Source organism: Lepisma saccharinum, chromosome 4 (genome assembly GCF_977018435.1).
Source record: "Lepisma saccharinum chromosome 4, izLepSacc3.1, whole genome shotgun sequence".
In the NCBI taxonomy this organism is placed as follows: domain Eukaryota; kingdom Metazoa; phylum Arthropoda; class Insecta; order Zygentoma; family Lepismatidae; genus Lepisma; species Lepisma saccharinum.
The window spans coordinates 103785469-103802711 of NC_139232.1; the positions used below are offsets into that span (position 1 = coordinate 103785469).

General features: G+C 39.2%; 1 protein-coding gene across 1 annotated transcript in view; it reads right to left on the reverse strand.

The window, feature by feature from the left end:
• The window catches only part of LOC145986690 (aminopeptidase N-like), a 120197-nt gene that overhangs the window by 48067 nt on the left and 54887 nt on the right, over positions 1-17243 (reverse strand). Inside the window, exons 6-7 of the mRNA XM_083121003.1 lie at positions 10045-10319; positions 7260-7465 (exon numbers count right to left, since the gene is read on the reverse strand). Of these exons, the coding sequence (XP_082977129.1) occupies positions 7260-7465; positions 10045-10319 (481 nt within the window). The remainder of the gene's footprint in view (positions 1-7259; positions 7466-10044; positions 10320-17243) is intronic.

Sequence of the window (17243 nt, forward strand, 5' to 3'; positions counted from 1 at the left end):
TTGTGTCAGTCGATTGGAGTGCCAGCCGCAAGGTTCACGTTAGAACAAAGAATTTTTATGTATGACACTTACGTGAAAACAGACTCGTGTCGAAACGTGTGTAGGCAATTTGTACAGAAATTCCCAGGCGTTTCACCTCCACATAGAGATACGGTTAGACGTCTTGTCCTTAAATTACGAAAAACTGTATCGTTAAATTTTAAAACACCTAAGCAAAAACGAGGGATTCTAACCGAAGCAAAACTCGATGAAATTGGTGCAGCGTTAGAACGTTCTCCAATAAACCTCTACGCCGTGTTTCACAGGAGATGGGCGTGTCAAAATCATCAGCACATACAGCCACTAAGCTACTAAAATTAAAACCGTACAGAGTTTTTATAGTGCAAGAATTACGGCCCCCTGACAACGTAAGTAGAGTAAATTTCTATAATTGGGTTTTGCAGAATACTGTAGATGGTATTGTTGATCCACAGTTAATAATTTTTTCGGATGAGGCATGGTTTCACTTGCATGGTCATGTTTGTTCACAGAACAATAGATACTGGAGCACTGAAAATCCCCGAATAATACACGAAGTTCCGTTACATGATGCAAAAATTGGTGTGTGGTGTGCTGTAAGTGCCAAAAGAATAATAGGGCCTATAATTTTTGAAGACACTATAAATTCAGAGAGGTACCGCACACAAATACTCGCGCCGTTTTTTCAGTTGTTATCAGATAATGAGAGACAATATGGGTATTTTCAACAAGATTCGGCCACAGCCCATACCACAGCTGATTCTTTGGACGCTATAAGGGAGGTGTTTGATGACAGAATAATTTCAAGAGGTTTATGGCCTTCACGTTCGCCAGATCTTACCGTATGTGACTATTATTTGTGGGGAACCTTGAAAAATAGAGTCTACCGAAATAACCCTCATAGCATCGACGAACTAAAAGACAATATAAGGGCAGAACTAGGAAGAATTACGGAAGAAGAACTTTTGCGTGTGAATCAAAATTTCATCAAACGATGCCAGGAATGTGTGAATGTAGGTGGACATCACTTTGAACAACTCTTATAACACAGGTTAGTACTAGTTTTGCAATATTTATATAAATGTCTGCATATGTCCATAAAAATATGCGGGCATTACAGGCAGCAAATGTCGGCACCTCCGTCAGCGCCGCCCGCCACGTTTCTCCCGATCTCTCGGCTGCAGATCGAAATGGACGCACGGTATATCTGTATCCGTGAACTTTGTTAATGAGATGCTGCATACACAACTGAGCAGTGTTCTCAATTTGTTCCATGCCGTTTAGGAGTTTCGACACTTCGTTATTCTGTGGGCTAAAGAGTCTGGCACGTTACAGGATATACAGTTAGGAGAGTCACTGATTCCATATTGGTATGTCCTATCTCTTGTCACTATAACACGATGGACCACTTTGTACCATATTGATTGGCCAGCTTTTGAAAGGTTTTTGGCGGAGACATTATCCCATATTTGTGGCCAATTATGTGTATTGAAATCCCTGGCTATTCGTGGTACTGCGCTTGTTGAACTATTGATTTCACTATATAACTTTTTAACAGATGGTGTAATTGTCTCATGTCGTAATAACTGGTAGCATACTTGTAAAGCAATGTCTTTATAAAACAAAAACCTTTTGGGGATACTTTGGATATCGATGGGAGCTTCTAACGGAATGTTCCGTATTATCGTCTGTATACATGCTTGGGTCGTTGACTCGTGCAGTGAGAAAGTTGTTTGAAGGCCAGTCTGTACAAACAATGCTCTTGCCTGTGTGTTCGCGTGTATTAGTGCCAACCCACCTGTCTTCTCTGATAACGTGACCTCATTTATTGCCACTCGGAAATTTGTATCATGCCACATACAGCAGCCAAGCGCTTTGCTGACCTTGGCTAATTGCTGTAGTTTGAAGGGCAGATTTTTGCTACATACCAAAGTTTAGAGAGAGCAAATACGTTGATAAATCTTACTCGTGCTTTTAAACTCAGAGAGCGCATCATGTTCGCTCTGAGGACGTAGATTTCCCTCTCGCACGTGAGTTTAATATTTGCTTTGATCGTTTCATCGATATTTGCATAGAAGTTTATACCTAAAACTTTTATTTTCTTGTCTGCAGGGATCTCCGTCTTGTTTGTGAAAGGATTCTCCTTGCCAAAGGGCATCAGGAATTACTTTCGATTGTTTAGTTTTGCTCCTGATGTGTGCTCAAACTATGTATTTGTCTTTGAACACTGTACAGATTTCTTTCATCCTTGATAGAAATGGTCACGTCATCCAAGAAGATGCCAACTTGTATTTTGGTGGAAGCCATAGAAATGCCCTGTAAATTATGCTGGATACTAAACAGAAAGGGGGCTATTGTGAGGACGTACAATGTGCTACTCAAGGGACTACCTTGTAGTGCACCTCGTCGCATTTTAAAACTTGTTGTCAAGAAACAATTTATTTTGAATTTTAGCAGCGTATGATTATATAAGGTTTTAATCCAATTAATAAAAGTGCCTCCGAAGCCATATGCTTCTAAGACTTTGTACAGATATTTATGGCTCACTCTGTCATATGCTTAGGAAAAGTCTAAAGATAGAATAGCCTCTGATGCATTCTTATTTTGTTTGGTAATAATTACGTCTCTTATCGTTTGCAGGAAGTGATGTATACTTTGAGACGTATTACAAGCGAACTGTAAATTGCCAATAAGTTTAACCATATATTTATTTAAACGCTGATTTATGCACCTACTTAGAAGTTTGATGTCACTACTCAATATTGAAATTGGCCTAAAATCTGTGACGAATTTTGGATTTGCCTTTTTGGGAACTAACACTATAACTCCCGTGCTACTGGTCTTCGCTATTGTCCCTGTTGTCAACACTTCGTTGACCCATTTCGTTAATTCGTCTCCTATTAGATCCCAGAAACATTGATAGAATTCTGATGGTAAGCCATCTTCAGCTGTAGTTTCATTCCTCGGAGCTTTGAATACTGCATTATGAACCTGCTTTTTACTAAACGGTTGGGTGAGCTCAGTTCTTTCATTTTATGTCAGTGATGCAGGGAGGTAGTTCAAAAAATTACATTGCGTTTCTGTTGGATTAAAGGCTTCACCAAGAAGATTTTTATAGTATTGCAAAAACCTGTCGTGTATACTATCAGGGCTGGTGTCAACTTCACCGGAATCTAAAATTAATTTATGAATGACGTGACTCCTGGCTTGTTTATGTATTTGAAGAATGTAACTTAGTGTGGCTTGCTCGTCTGGGTCTCTAGGAAGAATCTTGCTCTTTATTATTGTTGCAGATTTTCGTTTTATATGTAGAGGAAGTAAGTGCGCTTTTATTTCATTTGCATAAGGACGATTGAAATTACCTTACAGTGCTAAACGATGGAGATCATTCTTTGTTTCTTTGATCACTACTAACCTCTGCACTGAAGAGTTTACTGATCTGACGAAATTTAGGCTTAACTCAAGTTTCCCACCACTCGATTAGGGTCTTTTGCACTGGCCGAGAGGCCTTGAGTTCGTTCCATATTTCCCTGATTAGCTGGATGTAACTACCATTGTGTAATAATGTGCTATTTAAAAGCCAGTATCCTCTACCTTGTCGGGGTTTGATCAAATCTAAATTTATTTTGAGAATTGGTACACTGTGATCACTAAAGCATACTGACACATTTTGAACACTAATTATATATTCCTGAAATCTTGGTGCGACATAAAACCTATCTATTCTTGACGCACGATTGGAGGTGATATGTGATATTGGTGTGTATCAAAGCGTCACACAGTTGTAACCCCTGCGTTAATTCATAAAGCGTACGTGAAAATTGTATCCTGGGTTTTGATCTTGTGAACGAATTACGCAGTTAAAATCCCTCACTAGTATAGTGTCTAGTGTGTGGGATGTCAACTCGGGTCCTACAACTGTTGAAAACAATCTTCTCTTTCCCGTCTCTTTTGGCTTCCTGACGGAGCATACACATTACAGAGAAACACTGAGCCTAATTTGGCACTTATTTGTCTGCCCGTGGGATGGGGCACTACATTACGTAAACCCAAGTGTCGCCTACATGCTATAGGAGTGCAAAGGGAGTAAAATTGTTGTATACTTTAAACATGCTCAGTACAGAAAAATCGTCTATGGCGACCTCTTGAAAGAGGGCGACATCAATAGACAATTTAATGAGAAAGTCATTGAGAGCAATTATTTTGGTCTTACTTTGCATTTGATTCAAATTTATAGATGCCAAGGTAAATGTTTGCATGATTATAACTGTCCACAACAGAAAACTAAAGTTACTTACATTCTTCAACATTAATGATCTCTAACTTCTGCCTGTAATGCATTAACAATGCTTTCCACTAAATAAATCTGGGGTAAGTTTGTTACTCGTATTTCATCATATCTTCATTGGCTCTCGGTATTTATAAACAAAATCTCGCTTGCACTTCAAAGGGAAAAAAAAACTAACACAACACTAGCAAACCGTATTAGGCCCTAGCTAACTCGGACAGTTCGATCACTAAGGCTTCTCACGCGAAGAGCGGAGCTCGCTACGAACTGCTTCCTGCATGAGTTGCAGGCAGACAACCACTCGGCGACAGGGTCCTGCTCAATGAGTTCGTGAGCCAATATTGTTACAAGATATTTGGTACACGTAAATTAATTTGAATTTGAATTTAAAATTTTGGGTGTGTCAGCACTAAGGCTACTTTGCACCCGTCACATGATACGGGGTCCAGCCCTTATCGTTACACATGTAAACAACTCTAACGTTGCATAACTAAAATCATAAAACATTCTGACTTTCGTTAAAAGCGGAGGCTGTAAAGGAGCACTCAGCACAAATAAGGACAAAACAGGACAACACAAACAAAATTATACTGGCCGTAGGGCCAGTCGTCAGAGCCTTCTTAGTCTGCAGTCCGGGGTATACTACGTGGAAGTGAGGTTGACTTTTGGGTGCATTACGTGGGAGGAGCACCCCTTACACTCCCCCAAATGTATGTAGTGGCGTACCTAGGGAGTGGTGCTAGGAGTTAAAACCCCCCTTTTGATTCATAATTTTCTTTAAAAAGAAATAATAAGAGGAACTAAAACGTAAGAAGAACTATGAAACTCTTGGGCAAGTCACTGCGTACGTGTGTTTCTGTGCGTGCGTGTGTGTGTGCTTGTGTATTTGAGGGGGTAGCCTTGCTTTGTGTGCGAGAGAGGAGAGACGTGGCGTTTGTGAATGCTATTCATATCTGTTTCTAATTTTCTTTAGCTGTTATATTTTACCATTTATGAAGGTAAGGAATTACATATATTTTCTCTTCTATTGCAGCCTCTAAGGATGTCAAATTTTGATGTGATGTAATTGCCACGAGAACTGAATGACAGTCAGTGATTTATCCACACAACATGGATGACAAAGGAGTAGAGCTCTTTAATTGGAGGTGTTGACAAAATGGACTTTATTTTTCCTTTGTAAAGAATGTTTTTCATGTCATGAAAGTGATCCTTGAAAGTAATATTTCATTTGGTTGACTACGAAATATTCTACGTGGGAGAGAATCTTCAAAAGAAATAAATGATCTGTTGAACTTCAGACGAGACATTTCAGAAGCTCTAGTTATGAGAAATGATAATAGGAAACACATGGGCCTCCCCGATGGCGCAGTTGTAGTGTCGTCGCCTTTCAATCATGGGGTCCCGGGTTCGATACCTGGTGGAGGCACAAGTGGTTTGGACCCCACTTTAACTGTAGGCCCAGTGCCAATTAGCCTTCCTGTGCATAAAGTGGACTTAAAACACCAAATCATTAATTCAAATAGGAAACAGTATACTCTTGTAAAAATGGGACGCCTAGGTCATAAAATATAGAAGATGACGATTTAGTTCAACAGGGCAACAACTTAAAAGAAAGTACGAGTCCCAAGAATAAAATATTTGAAGTGACGCCGAAGAAATATGTGTGTTACGATAAGTTCCAACATATGCCAGAAAATTCACATGGTTGAGAGGCACACTGTACAATGGGGGCATCATAAACATTATAAATGTGTTAATATTGCAACAGAAGTGTCTATTAATGATATTCATATGTAGAAGGAGTACAAAACGATGAGCTCCCTTCACTCACAGTGACGTCATTTGACAACATCCGATTCTTCAATCCTTACAGACACAATGTATAAAAAATATGTATAATATCACTTAGGAGACCAATATACGTACTTACAAAAAATACAGATTTTTTTAGCAACAAAGGAAAAACTCAGTGAGCGAAATACACTTTTTGTCCCCGCACTAGGTCTCTTAATGCTAAGCCTTGCCTACCAGTGGATTTGACTCAAAATCATCTGCCCAAATTCAATTTTCAATACGATTCTTTCTAATTGCAGTAGGCTATATAGAAAGTAAACTGTCCATGTCCTTCTCCCCTCACCCTCGTTAAGTTCAGACACCTTATCGCTGTTACTGTGTGTATACATTTTAAGCAACAAAAGCAATACGAAACAAACGCAAGTGAACAAAACAGTGCAGAAAACAATGTATTATGTTCTCAGCAATATCATAAGAAACGGAACACGCAAAATATATAGAAACACATGACTCTGCTTTAAATTACATATCTCCTCAACCCATGACATTAAAGGCACGAATCAAAAGACAATCTCTAAAGGAATTCATAAGCTATAAATTTTGTTCAGTCATTTTAGGATGTAAAATACTTAGTTTCTTACATACTTGCTGTTATAAGTGTTAGAAACCAACTTTTAAGCTAATTCTAAAAGTGAAAGAAAAATATTTGAATATTTCTAATTCAATTAAGATTTTTGCTAGCTCTATCTAACAAAATCATAATTTATTAACTTTTCTGCTCTTTCATTTTGTATATATTTTTTATATTTTTGCAGCCATTTTCCAAGATTGTGGATTTTCCGAAAACAATTGGATTTTGAATGTTTAATGTATTATTCACTACACCATTCCGCAGAATCTGGCAACAAAAACATATGTGTTGCAATTATTTCCGGGTTTGGCCATATTTTCCTGTTCATTTCCTGTACTATAAGTTAAAACACATTGTTCACAAACAGAGCTAAAGACGTTGTTCACAAACAGAGCTAAAGACGTAAAATCTACTACAAGGTCGCAGAATATTAACATAGTTTTTCATATCTGTCCACGCTTCATGAAAAAATTAGTCATACTTTCTATTCCCACAATCTGTATAGGGGGGAGTAGCAAAATTACTCACCGCACCGGCACCTCTTTGTCCGGGTTCTCCGACTCCATCCACTTCTGGACTTTCTGTCTGTACCTTGCAACCTGCTCGCTGGCTCCGAATAAAACCCTTATTCTTCGTACGAATCTCCTCGCCATCTTCCTTGATGGGGAATCACCTTCCTGGTCCTTTCTTCCCAGTTCCTGGTAGGCTGGGTTTGTGAGGTAAATGTGGTAGTTCTGCAAGGCACACCCAAATATTATTTTAGACAATGCAGCATGTTGCTGCTAGGTATCAAATTAGCAACAAGCACAAAATATATAAATCCTTGTTATAAATAAAAAACAGAAAGCAAATTACGAGTTTTGCGTATTACACCATATCCCATAATATATTTTAAAAGTAACAGTGATGATGAAATGTCTTTCTTCTTATTTGTGAATGTTATAAAATATGACGGTCATAATAACCTCAACTGCCGAGCTGAATAAAATATAGGCATCGTACAATGGTGAACCTCAATGTTACAAGTTCTTAATTATACACATCAAACAGTGACATAGTATTCAAATTTTTAACATTGAAAACAACTTTAAATACTATAACAAATCTTTCAATGAATAAATATAAATTTTGAACTACATTTTTACTCTTGCACATGTTCGTTAACATTCAGTTTTAATGTCCAATATTATATATTCCTCGAAGCAAAATAATATTTGCAATTAATGACACATTTTGATATTTGGGCAAAAAATTAAATAAGTTATCAGCTATTCGAGCTTCACAATATTCGTTGCCGTAACCCTTCTTATGAATGCCTTTTTCAAAAGCTACATAAACAGAATGATCCGCTGAAAAGATTCAAATGCCAAAATTTTACAAGATTCAAGAAATACAATAATTATAATTATTTCTGGAGCTCGAAACAAAAGAACATGATACTTCCTTACAACTTCAAATACTGAGTTCAACAATATGTTTTACATTTTATTTTTATTTTTAAATCTTTTGGTCGCAGTGGCTCAGTCGGTAACGCGTCTGACTTCCATGCTAAAGGTCCCGGGTTCGATCCCCGGCCGGTTCAAATCCGGGAACTTTTCTAACGATGGAAGCGGCCCCGGCGCCCAGCGTCGAATAACATGGGTACCTGGGGGAAACCCTGGGAGGTAAAGGAGGTCAGGGGCGTGATGCTGATCACATCACCCCCACTGACGACCGGATCAAGAAAGTGTGGGGCGTTACCCCCACACCCCCTATATGCCTTCATGGCATGGTGCTATGCACAGGAGAGCACTTTACCTTTTTTTACGATTTAATATTTCTTTATGAATAGTGGTTCAATTTTCTCTTATTTTGTGTTGTTTTTATGTTTTATTACGATAATTTATTATTGCAATTGTACTTGTGCTCTCAAGATCAAATAGGCGTGTAATTGTGTAAGCACAAATAAACCCACGTGGACAAATTCATTTTCTAATTGCATAATGGCATATTTAAATCCTACCACTTTTACACGCTGTTCACCCACGATACAAGCCAACTGAATTCCTTCCATTGGTTTCAGCTTTAAATTTGGTAGTAAAGAACTTAAAGTGATCCATACTTTATTATCCAACCATTTACATTGACTACCTGTGTCAATTAAACATTTAAGATTCAGTATATAATGCAAAGGTAACCGAAACTATATTCTGCGTTGGTTATCATGACGACAGGATTTGGTTAAATGGATTGTAGGAACATCGACTAAAAGATGCATGAATATGTTATGATTATTGTGACCAGAAAAGTGTAAGAACTGATGTTGTCACTGTTCGGAGTTGTACCCAATGACTTTTATTTATCATACAATTGGTCTAAGCAACAGGGATCTAGACGACATCATTTATATTGTCACACATTCTTCCCTGTATTTCTGGTGCTTCAAGTAAAGGTGCAGGAGTTCCATTATATGTAACAGTCCACTCAGGCTCTGAGTCAAACCACTCCATCAAAAATGCAACACGTAAAACTTCATCTTTACCAACGTCTAAATATTTAACTTCATTAAAATCACCGAGACAAGTCTTAACACGAAATAGGTAAGGATCATAATTACAAGCATACTTTGACAGGGCGAATTGAAACGCATTTCCCCGCTTTCATTGTTTAATGTTCTCGCAGGGCTTCCATTAGTAACATGAGTTACTGTATAACATTCTTGAATTAAACTAATATCATTGCAGTTCATTTCATTTCGGAAATTTCCATTGTTCCTTGCTAAAACCTGTGAGTTAGTGATAGTGGAGTCACCTCGCAATTCTCAAGAAAAATAAATTGTTAAAATTTTCATCACCAGGTGCAAATATAGCGCTGAGACCTGTTTCAACAACATCCTTCTGCTTAATCATTGATCATGCTGTCTTACATTTCCAAAAGGTCATTGACGCATATTGAACATTGCTATACTGACAAACTGCAAAAAAGAATTGCACATCTAACTTCTGGTTATTGATAATTATTTCAGCGCCATATTTCCTCTGAATTAGCGACATTTGATATACATATAGAAATTACGGAAAATATGCAGGATAACGAAGCATGTGCGACGGGAAGTCGTTTTGGTTAGCTGCCACATCAGCACGAGTGGACATACAGGACATTTGTGAGGTGTGTACAAAAAACCTTGGGAGAGTTTAGCATTCAATTCGCATCAGAATTACTATCGTCAGCTCCATTCTTTACCCGTAGTAAATTTCTAATGATCCACAGACAATAATCACCCTGTATTTTACCATTACATTCACCAGTTCTATAATGATAATCATAATATTACCTTGTAATTCTCCCATGCATCTGTACCGTCAAGGGATGAGTCAAAGAGGGTCATGGATTTTATTAACCATGGCTCTGCGGTGTCCAGGTCCCTCCGAAGGAAGAGCTGCAGGCGAAAGTGGTGGGCGTAGGAGAGGTCGCCTGACATACATAGGTGGGCACTGTAGTGGATCAGCTGGGCACGAGTAAAGGCGGGGATGTTCTTGAAGTTGTCGCTGTTCAAATACCGGGTGATCATGTCCCAGTTGTCAGTATCGTAGTTAACGTAGTAAAAGCCTGGAAGTTTTCAGATAATGGTGTAAAAACAAGAAAAGATTCAATACATACTTAAAAGGAAAAACTCCATTGTAGCTATAGTTAAGACATACGAAATAAGCCTGTAGTTCAAGAAAAACTTATAGGTGTGTTTCACCTACGTCATAATCTGCTGAATTGGGACTTCGAGCAGCCTTAATGGATTCCAATTCTTGTAAACATATGGAATTCAAGCGGGAGATTTGAAACTTTTTTACGATGGTACATTATGAAGTATTTGGTGGTTCAAACAGAAGATCACGTTATTTCATATTTTCTTGCTTATGCAAACATGCCGGCTGTGCAGACCCTGACGTCACATGAAACTCGCCTGTACAGCATCCTTGTTGGGAAACATAATACTAAATGATATGCATATAGGTCAAGTCGAAGTTGTGAGTACATTGTTATAATGCTGACGAAGATGAGTGACGATATGATGAAATTGGACACTCACAAGAAACACCCATGGCCAGACGGGATTAGAACCCGGCTGCCTTGAAGTCGTGGCGCGCTGTGATAACCACTCCCCCACAGAGATCCGTTCAAGTCGCTTACGTAAAGCGACTTACAAATATTAATTTATTCAATGGACGAAAAATTAAAATTCAGATGATGCATTGGCCTAGTCATCGCTACGGAAATAGGTGAAAAGATGAATGATTTACTTTGTAGTTAGTGCTTTATACAGGGTGTTTAGTAAGTTCGTTGACAACGCTTTCGAGGTGATTGTACGAGTGAAAATAAGGTGGAAAATTCATGTAACGAAATTCCGGAAACGGCTTTGTTGCCGAGTTATTGACGTTTGAAAACGTGGGGAAATGATTTTCCGAAGTGAATAATGGCAAAATGGGTGGAGAGAACTCGTCGGTGTTGGGCGGTCCACTAAGAAATTGGGTACGCTCTTGTGAAAAAATCACGCGGCAATGTTGTCCAATGTCGGCGCAAGGGATTCCCCATAGGACGCGAACGAAGATGTGTTGACGGGAGTGGGGTGGGTGTGCGTTCTGCGTGAGCTGGTATCGACGAAAAATGGCATGTGTTGAATGGCACCAAAAAACAAAGAAAATTTTCTGAGCGAAGGACACCATGAAGTGAAACGAAAACAATGATCTGTCATAGGTTGCATACCCTGAAGGGCACACAGTATGCTTAATTGAGATGTGAAGGGAACCTCATCGCAGACGGTTTTCAAAGTGTCCACCATGTACTTACAAGCAGAGGCGACAACGGCGAATCAAGGATTGTCTAGTGCTACCCAACAACATCGGCGTTTCTGCTATCGATGCTGCAACTACATTGATACCGGCAACGAGGTCCTCGGCTGACACGACAGGTGTTTCGTAAACGAGGCGTTTCATCTCTCCCGAGAGGAAGAAATCCAGGGGCGTAATATCAGGCGATCGAGGTGGCCAATGCACAGGCCCTCCCCTGCCAATGCACTGGTTGTGGAATACGGTATTGACGAAATGGCGCACATTCCGATCGAAATGTGGGGTGTACCGTCATGTTGAAACTACAGTCTTTGTCTCAGTGCCATGGACACGTCATCTAGTAGTTCAGGCAAAACCTTACTGAGAAATGCTTGATAAGTGGGTCCACATAGGCGAACAGGGAGAATGTACGGTCCAATCAAATGGTCATGCAGTATCCCGAACCACACATTCACTGCAAATCTGTGCTGATGATGTGCCACTAGCAGTGCATGTGGATTTTCATGTTTTCACACAAGACTGTTTTTACTATGGACATTTCCACTCAATTTTTTTTTACAACAATTTTAAAAACTACACCCTGGAAAAATGACCCCTACAAGTTCTCGCGTTTCTCTGCGTCCAGTTTAAGGCAGAAACGAGACTTCCAAAGTTGGGAGGCTAGCGTTGCGCTGAAAACACGCCGCCGCCATGTTACTACGTCACTCCTTAGGGAGAGCTCGTTTGTCGTCTGCTTCGAGCGTCCAGTTCCGGATGGGTAGCCAGCCCACTGTCAGCGAACACGTGCAGTAGTTTTACAAATCTGTACCGATTTAAATAATGGAAGAAGGAGCGATAGGAGAAAGGAAATTTATGCTTTGTAATGATCATTCTTCTATGAAATATCCGCGCTGCTCACGTGCAAGATTAATGAAAGGGTTCAGCTGCGTGTGTGTTCTCAGGCAATGCGAAAAATATTGCTTATACAATTGGTTGCTGACACGACACTCAAAAATATTTTTTAAACTTATATTTATCGATATTTACCGTAACCTATGTAGTGCAAAATAGGAATTTTCACATTCTTAACTTTATTTATAAAACCTATTTAACTTTCTTTTCCATAAAGCAATTTCAGTTTGTGTTCCATTTGTGTTGCGCAAATTATGATCAAACATTTTTGTGCAGATAAGAGAAAACACACTGAGAAGATTACATTAGTTGCACAGTACATATCTGTACTTAGTTTATGTATAATTATTACAAGGAAATAATGTGTATAACCATGGGCGTATTTAAGGGGGATTCAACGAGTCCAACCCCTCTCTTTTTTGGTTCACTAAAATTACCAGTTTCCTTGTTCTATCCGCTTGTTCATAAAAAATTCCTTCGGACTTATTTCATTCTCTTAAATTAGAGACATATAGGACGGGATACGGATGGGAAGGAAATTTCGTAATTCCACACACCTAATGGGACTGCAGACCAATATCTGCAATTTCCTGATAGTTTCGGAATTTCTGCGATAAGAAACTGCATTGAGACTATCAAATCAGTTATTTTTTCCCCCTCGAATCATATTAAAGAAATTTGGTTCTTAAAAACGTAGTGACAGAAGATGAACAGAAAAGTATCAATACTTCGTGACTACAAACACACAACTTTGTCGGGTCCAATATACCCTCCCCCCATGCTCCCCAACAAGCTTCTGGCCAGCAGTGTCCTGGATTTTCACTTACGAAATAAAGCAACCCTAATCATACCAAAAGTTGATCCATCCCTCCCCCCGTGAACTATATATACGCCCATGTGTATAACAATATCCCATACTGAAATGGTACGATATAATTATTTTGAATTTTGTACTGCGAAAAAAAGCCGCCTCATCTCGTTACCCCGAACGCATTAATTGGTTGGTTCACAACTTCACCACTAAGGATCCTATCGAAACAAGACATGGCTTCCTTGGTCTCGTTCTCGTTGAGAGTTGTAAATGTCTGTCTCGTGTTTATTTGTAAATGTCTCATTGACAGTCTCGTCTCAATTTATAAACATCCGTCTCGGTTTGGGAGGCCAATTCTCGTTCTCGTCTCAAGTCTAGAAAAATATAGAATTAACAACGTATGCAGAGGCTTATCATTATAAATACAAAAAAAACCTTTCTTAATATTTTTTATTTTTATTATTATTATTATTATTATTATTATTATTATTATTATTATTGACTCCTCGTTTCGACGGTACAGCCCTCGAAAACTAAATATTATCCTGCTTATATATGCAAACCAAACTGCTGATTCAGAATTACCAGGAATGAACTGGCGTTGTAATTATTATACACAAAATTCATGATTTATCTCAGGAAGTCGCATGTTCCAGGTTTGACTCTCGACCTTGGGCATGACTGTTTCCTTGTGAGTGACATTTCATTGAACTGGAAATTGTTACATGGGAGGATGTTTGCTCGAGACTTTGGGGACAGCTAGGGGGATGCTTCTATTGTTAATGTTAGTGTTGCTCACGAGACGAGGCATGTACCGTCTCGTCTCATAAAAGGAGATGGGACAAGTGAATGTTTTCGAAATGAGATGGGACAGAAGAAAAAGTTCGTCTCTTATCATGGCAGGTTGGGTGATACTTAGATTGTGCAGTTGGTGGTAGTGTGTGTGTGGGGGGGGGATGTACTCCTGCACCCCGACTTCGAATACAGCTTGTAGTTATTCATCTTCATTGTAGCGATTAGCCAAAAGTGGGAAGAAATGTGATGTTAGAGATGATAATTAATAAATAAATTATAATAAATTAACCATGCGTTCTCATCGTTGCGGTTAAACAAAGTGAACGGAAAAGCGACGTAAAAGTAGGCTAAATACAAAAATTTGCAATATATATATTAACTGAAGAAAACTGTCATTTACTGCAGGAAATTGAAAAACTCACCGTACCTTTTTATACCGTATCACCTCTTATATTGCAGAAATTGGCGTGTAAACCAGTGTGTACTAAAAGTATTATCTTAAAATTTGTGAAGAAAATATTATGACGAAAATAACTGTAATTCCAGAAAAGGCATTTCTATAATATTAAGTTCTTCCCAGTCAGAACTAACCTATGTATTCGCAATGTACAAGGCTGTTCACGTGTTCAGCCATTGACTGTTACAAGATTTGCTTTGTCACCCTAATGGGAAAACCCTCTACCGAATGGCTGAATTATAGTAAATACTACTATACTGCTAGGGCATAATTCATCTCCAAGAAATGGAGCACAGATTTTTGCACTGGAAGTTGTAAGATACTTGTTCAGTAGCAAGTGAATTTTCTGTCGCTTTCGCGGCTCATGCTAAGTTGTCGGGACGAGCAGAAGCCCCGCCTGCACGCATTTCTAAGTGATGACGTCAGAGGACCTCCTGTCTCTGTCTGTGGAGAGGACGTTTTCAAATCCGTGACGTAGTAGGTGAATTTCAGCGGTTGTTTGAAGGCGTGTTTCTCGAGAACCGAAACAAATATCGCCGAGATATTTTGCACATCTCATGTTTGTGTCATTATCTGTAAAATGAATGGATTTAAAACGTTTTTCATGTCAAAGTGGAAATGTCCATTGAACACATCAGTTTTCGTGAAGATAGCCTCATCAGTGCATAGTACCGTATTCTAAAAATTGGGAATAGTTTCAATTTGACGAACAAACCATTGCCAAAAGTCGTGACGTAGGCCAAAGACCCGAGGTAAAAGATCTTGCACTTTCTTAAATGTGTACGGGTACGTCCCCTCTTCTGCCAGGACTCGCCACACATTCACATGGGAGGTGTTTCGTTCGTGGGCTAGTGCGTGCGTACTGGTGCCTGGATGATCCATCACTGCAGTTAGCACATCTTCCAGAAACCGTCGTGTCCGCACACTTCGCGGTCGTCCAACTTCTCAGCGAGGTGGCAAAACTGATCCTGTTTCCCGAAGTCGAGTATCTACAGTTTGAAATAAGGTGTGCGATGGCAACACCCTATCTGGAAAACGTGCCCCATACAGACGCCTTGCAGCACGGCTATAACCTCCAGCCTCCCCATAAATCAGATGCATGTCCGTCAGCTCTTGGGACGTGTATGCAGCCCTCCCTTACACCGGGCTACAAGTGTTTATGGCCGTTAACACTAGTACACTTCACAGAACACGATGGACTGTGGCTAAGAATTAACACGTAACACTTCTAGGTCAAATGTTTGCCCAACACTACTGTCCAAGAACCTCACGTCTTTCCATTCAATTGTGAATGTTTAACAACCTGCTGCTGGCACAGCACCTGAAGCACGAATGTCACAGACACGTGCGCTCCTTCATGAGGAAACCTACACTGTTGGCGTCCCTAGCGGGAAATGTGGTACTTAACGTCAGATCACACGGACACCCATCTGCCCTTCAGGGTATGCAGTTCATTTTTTTCGTTTTTACGTCATTTCGCTCAGGAAATTCTCTTCGTTTTTTGGTGCCATTCAACACATGCCAGCACATTCGTCGATACCAGCTCACGCAGAACGCACACGCACCCCACTCCCGTCAACATCTTCGTTCGCGTCCTTTGGGGAATGTCTTGCGCCGACATTGCACAACATTGCCGCGTGATTTTTTGACAAGAGCGTACCTAATTTCTTAGTGGAACGGCCAACACCGACGAGTTCTCTCCACCCGTTTTGCCATTATTCACTTCGGAAAATCATTTTCCCACGTTTTCAAACGTCAATAACTCGGCAACAAAGCCGTTTCCGGAATTTCGTTACATGAATTTTCCACCTTATTTTCACTCGTACAATCACCTCCCAAGCGTTGTAAATGAACTTACGAAACACCCTGTATAATCCACACACCACATTGCTTATTTTTTTTAAAAAAAGAAAAAGATCAGATGATTTGAAATCAATAGGTGATTCTGGAAGTATTTTGAATGCTGATCACGGAAATGACATCCATGTTTTCCCATCACGTCAGGATTTTTCTCAATTTTACAATCAAAATTATCATATTCGCCATTACATTGCATTCCTTACCTAACGCATCATATGCATCAAATTAATTTACGCAAAGGAAATTTAGATTGTTTTCAAATCAATAAGTGAATCCGAAAGTATTTTTAGTGCTGATCATGAAAATGACGTCCATTTTTCCCATCACGTCCGAATTTTTCACAAGTTCACAATCAAAGTTATCATATTCGCCATTCCATTACACCTATTACAAAACGCAAGAAAATCAATTTAAGCAAGCAAAATTTAGGTTGCTTACAAACCAATAAGTGATTCTGGATGTATTTTGCTTGATGATCATGCACACGATATTAATTTTCCCCCATCACGTCAGGAATGTTTACAATTTCACAATCAAAATTTTCATATTCGCCATTCCATTACGTATATTACAGAACGCAATAAAATAAATTTAAACAAAAGAAATTTCGGATGTTTACAAACCAATAGGTGATTCTGGAAGTATTTTGAATTCTGATAGTGCACATGACATACATTTCTTCCCATCACGTGAGGATTTTTCCCTAGATCACGATTTTTCTCTACGTCATTAAGTTCAATCAACACCCTTTATTATAACATTTAGTTTTGGACATTTTGTGAACGAAATTTTTATGGGGGATTTCGAAAATGGAATTTACGTAATCAAAGTTTACAATTTTCATATGAATGTGTCTTGTGAAGAGGGAAGGTGGATTA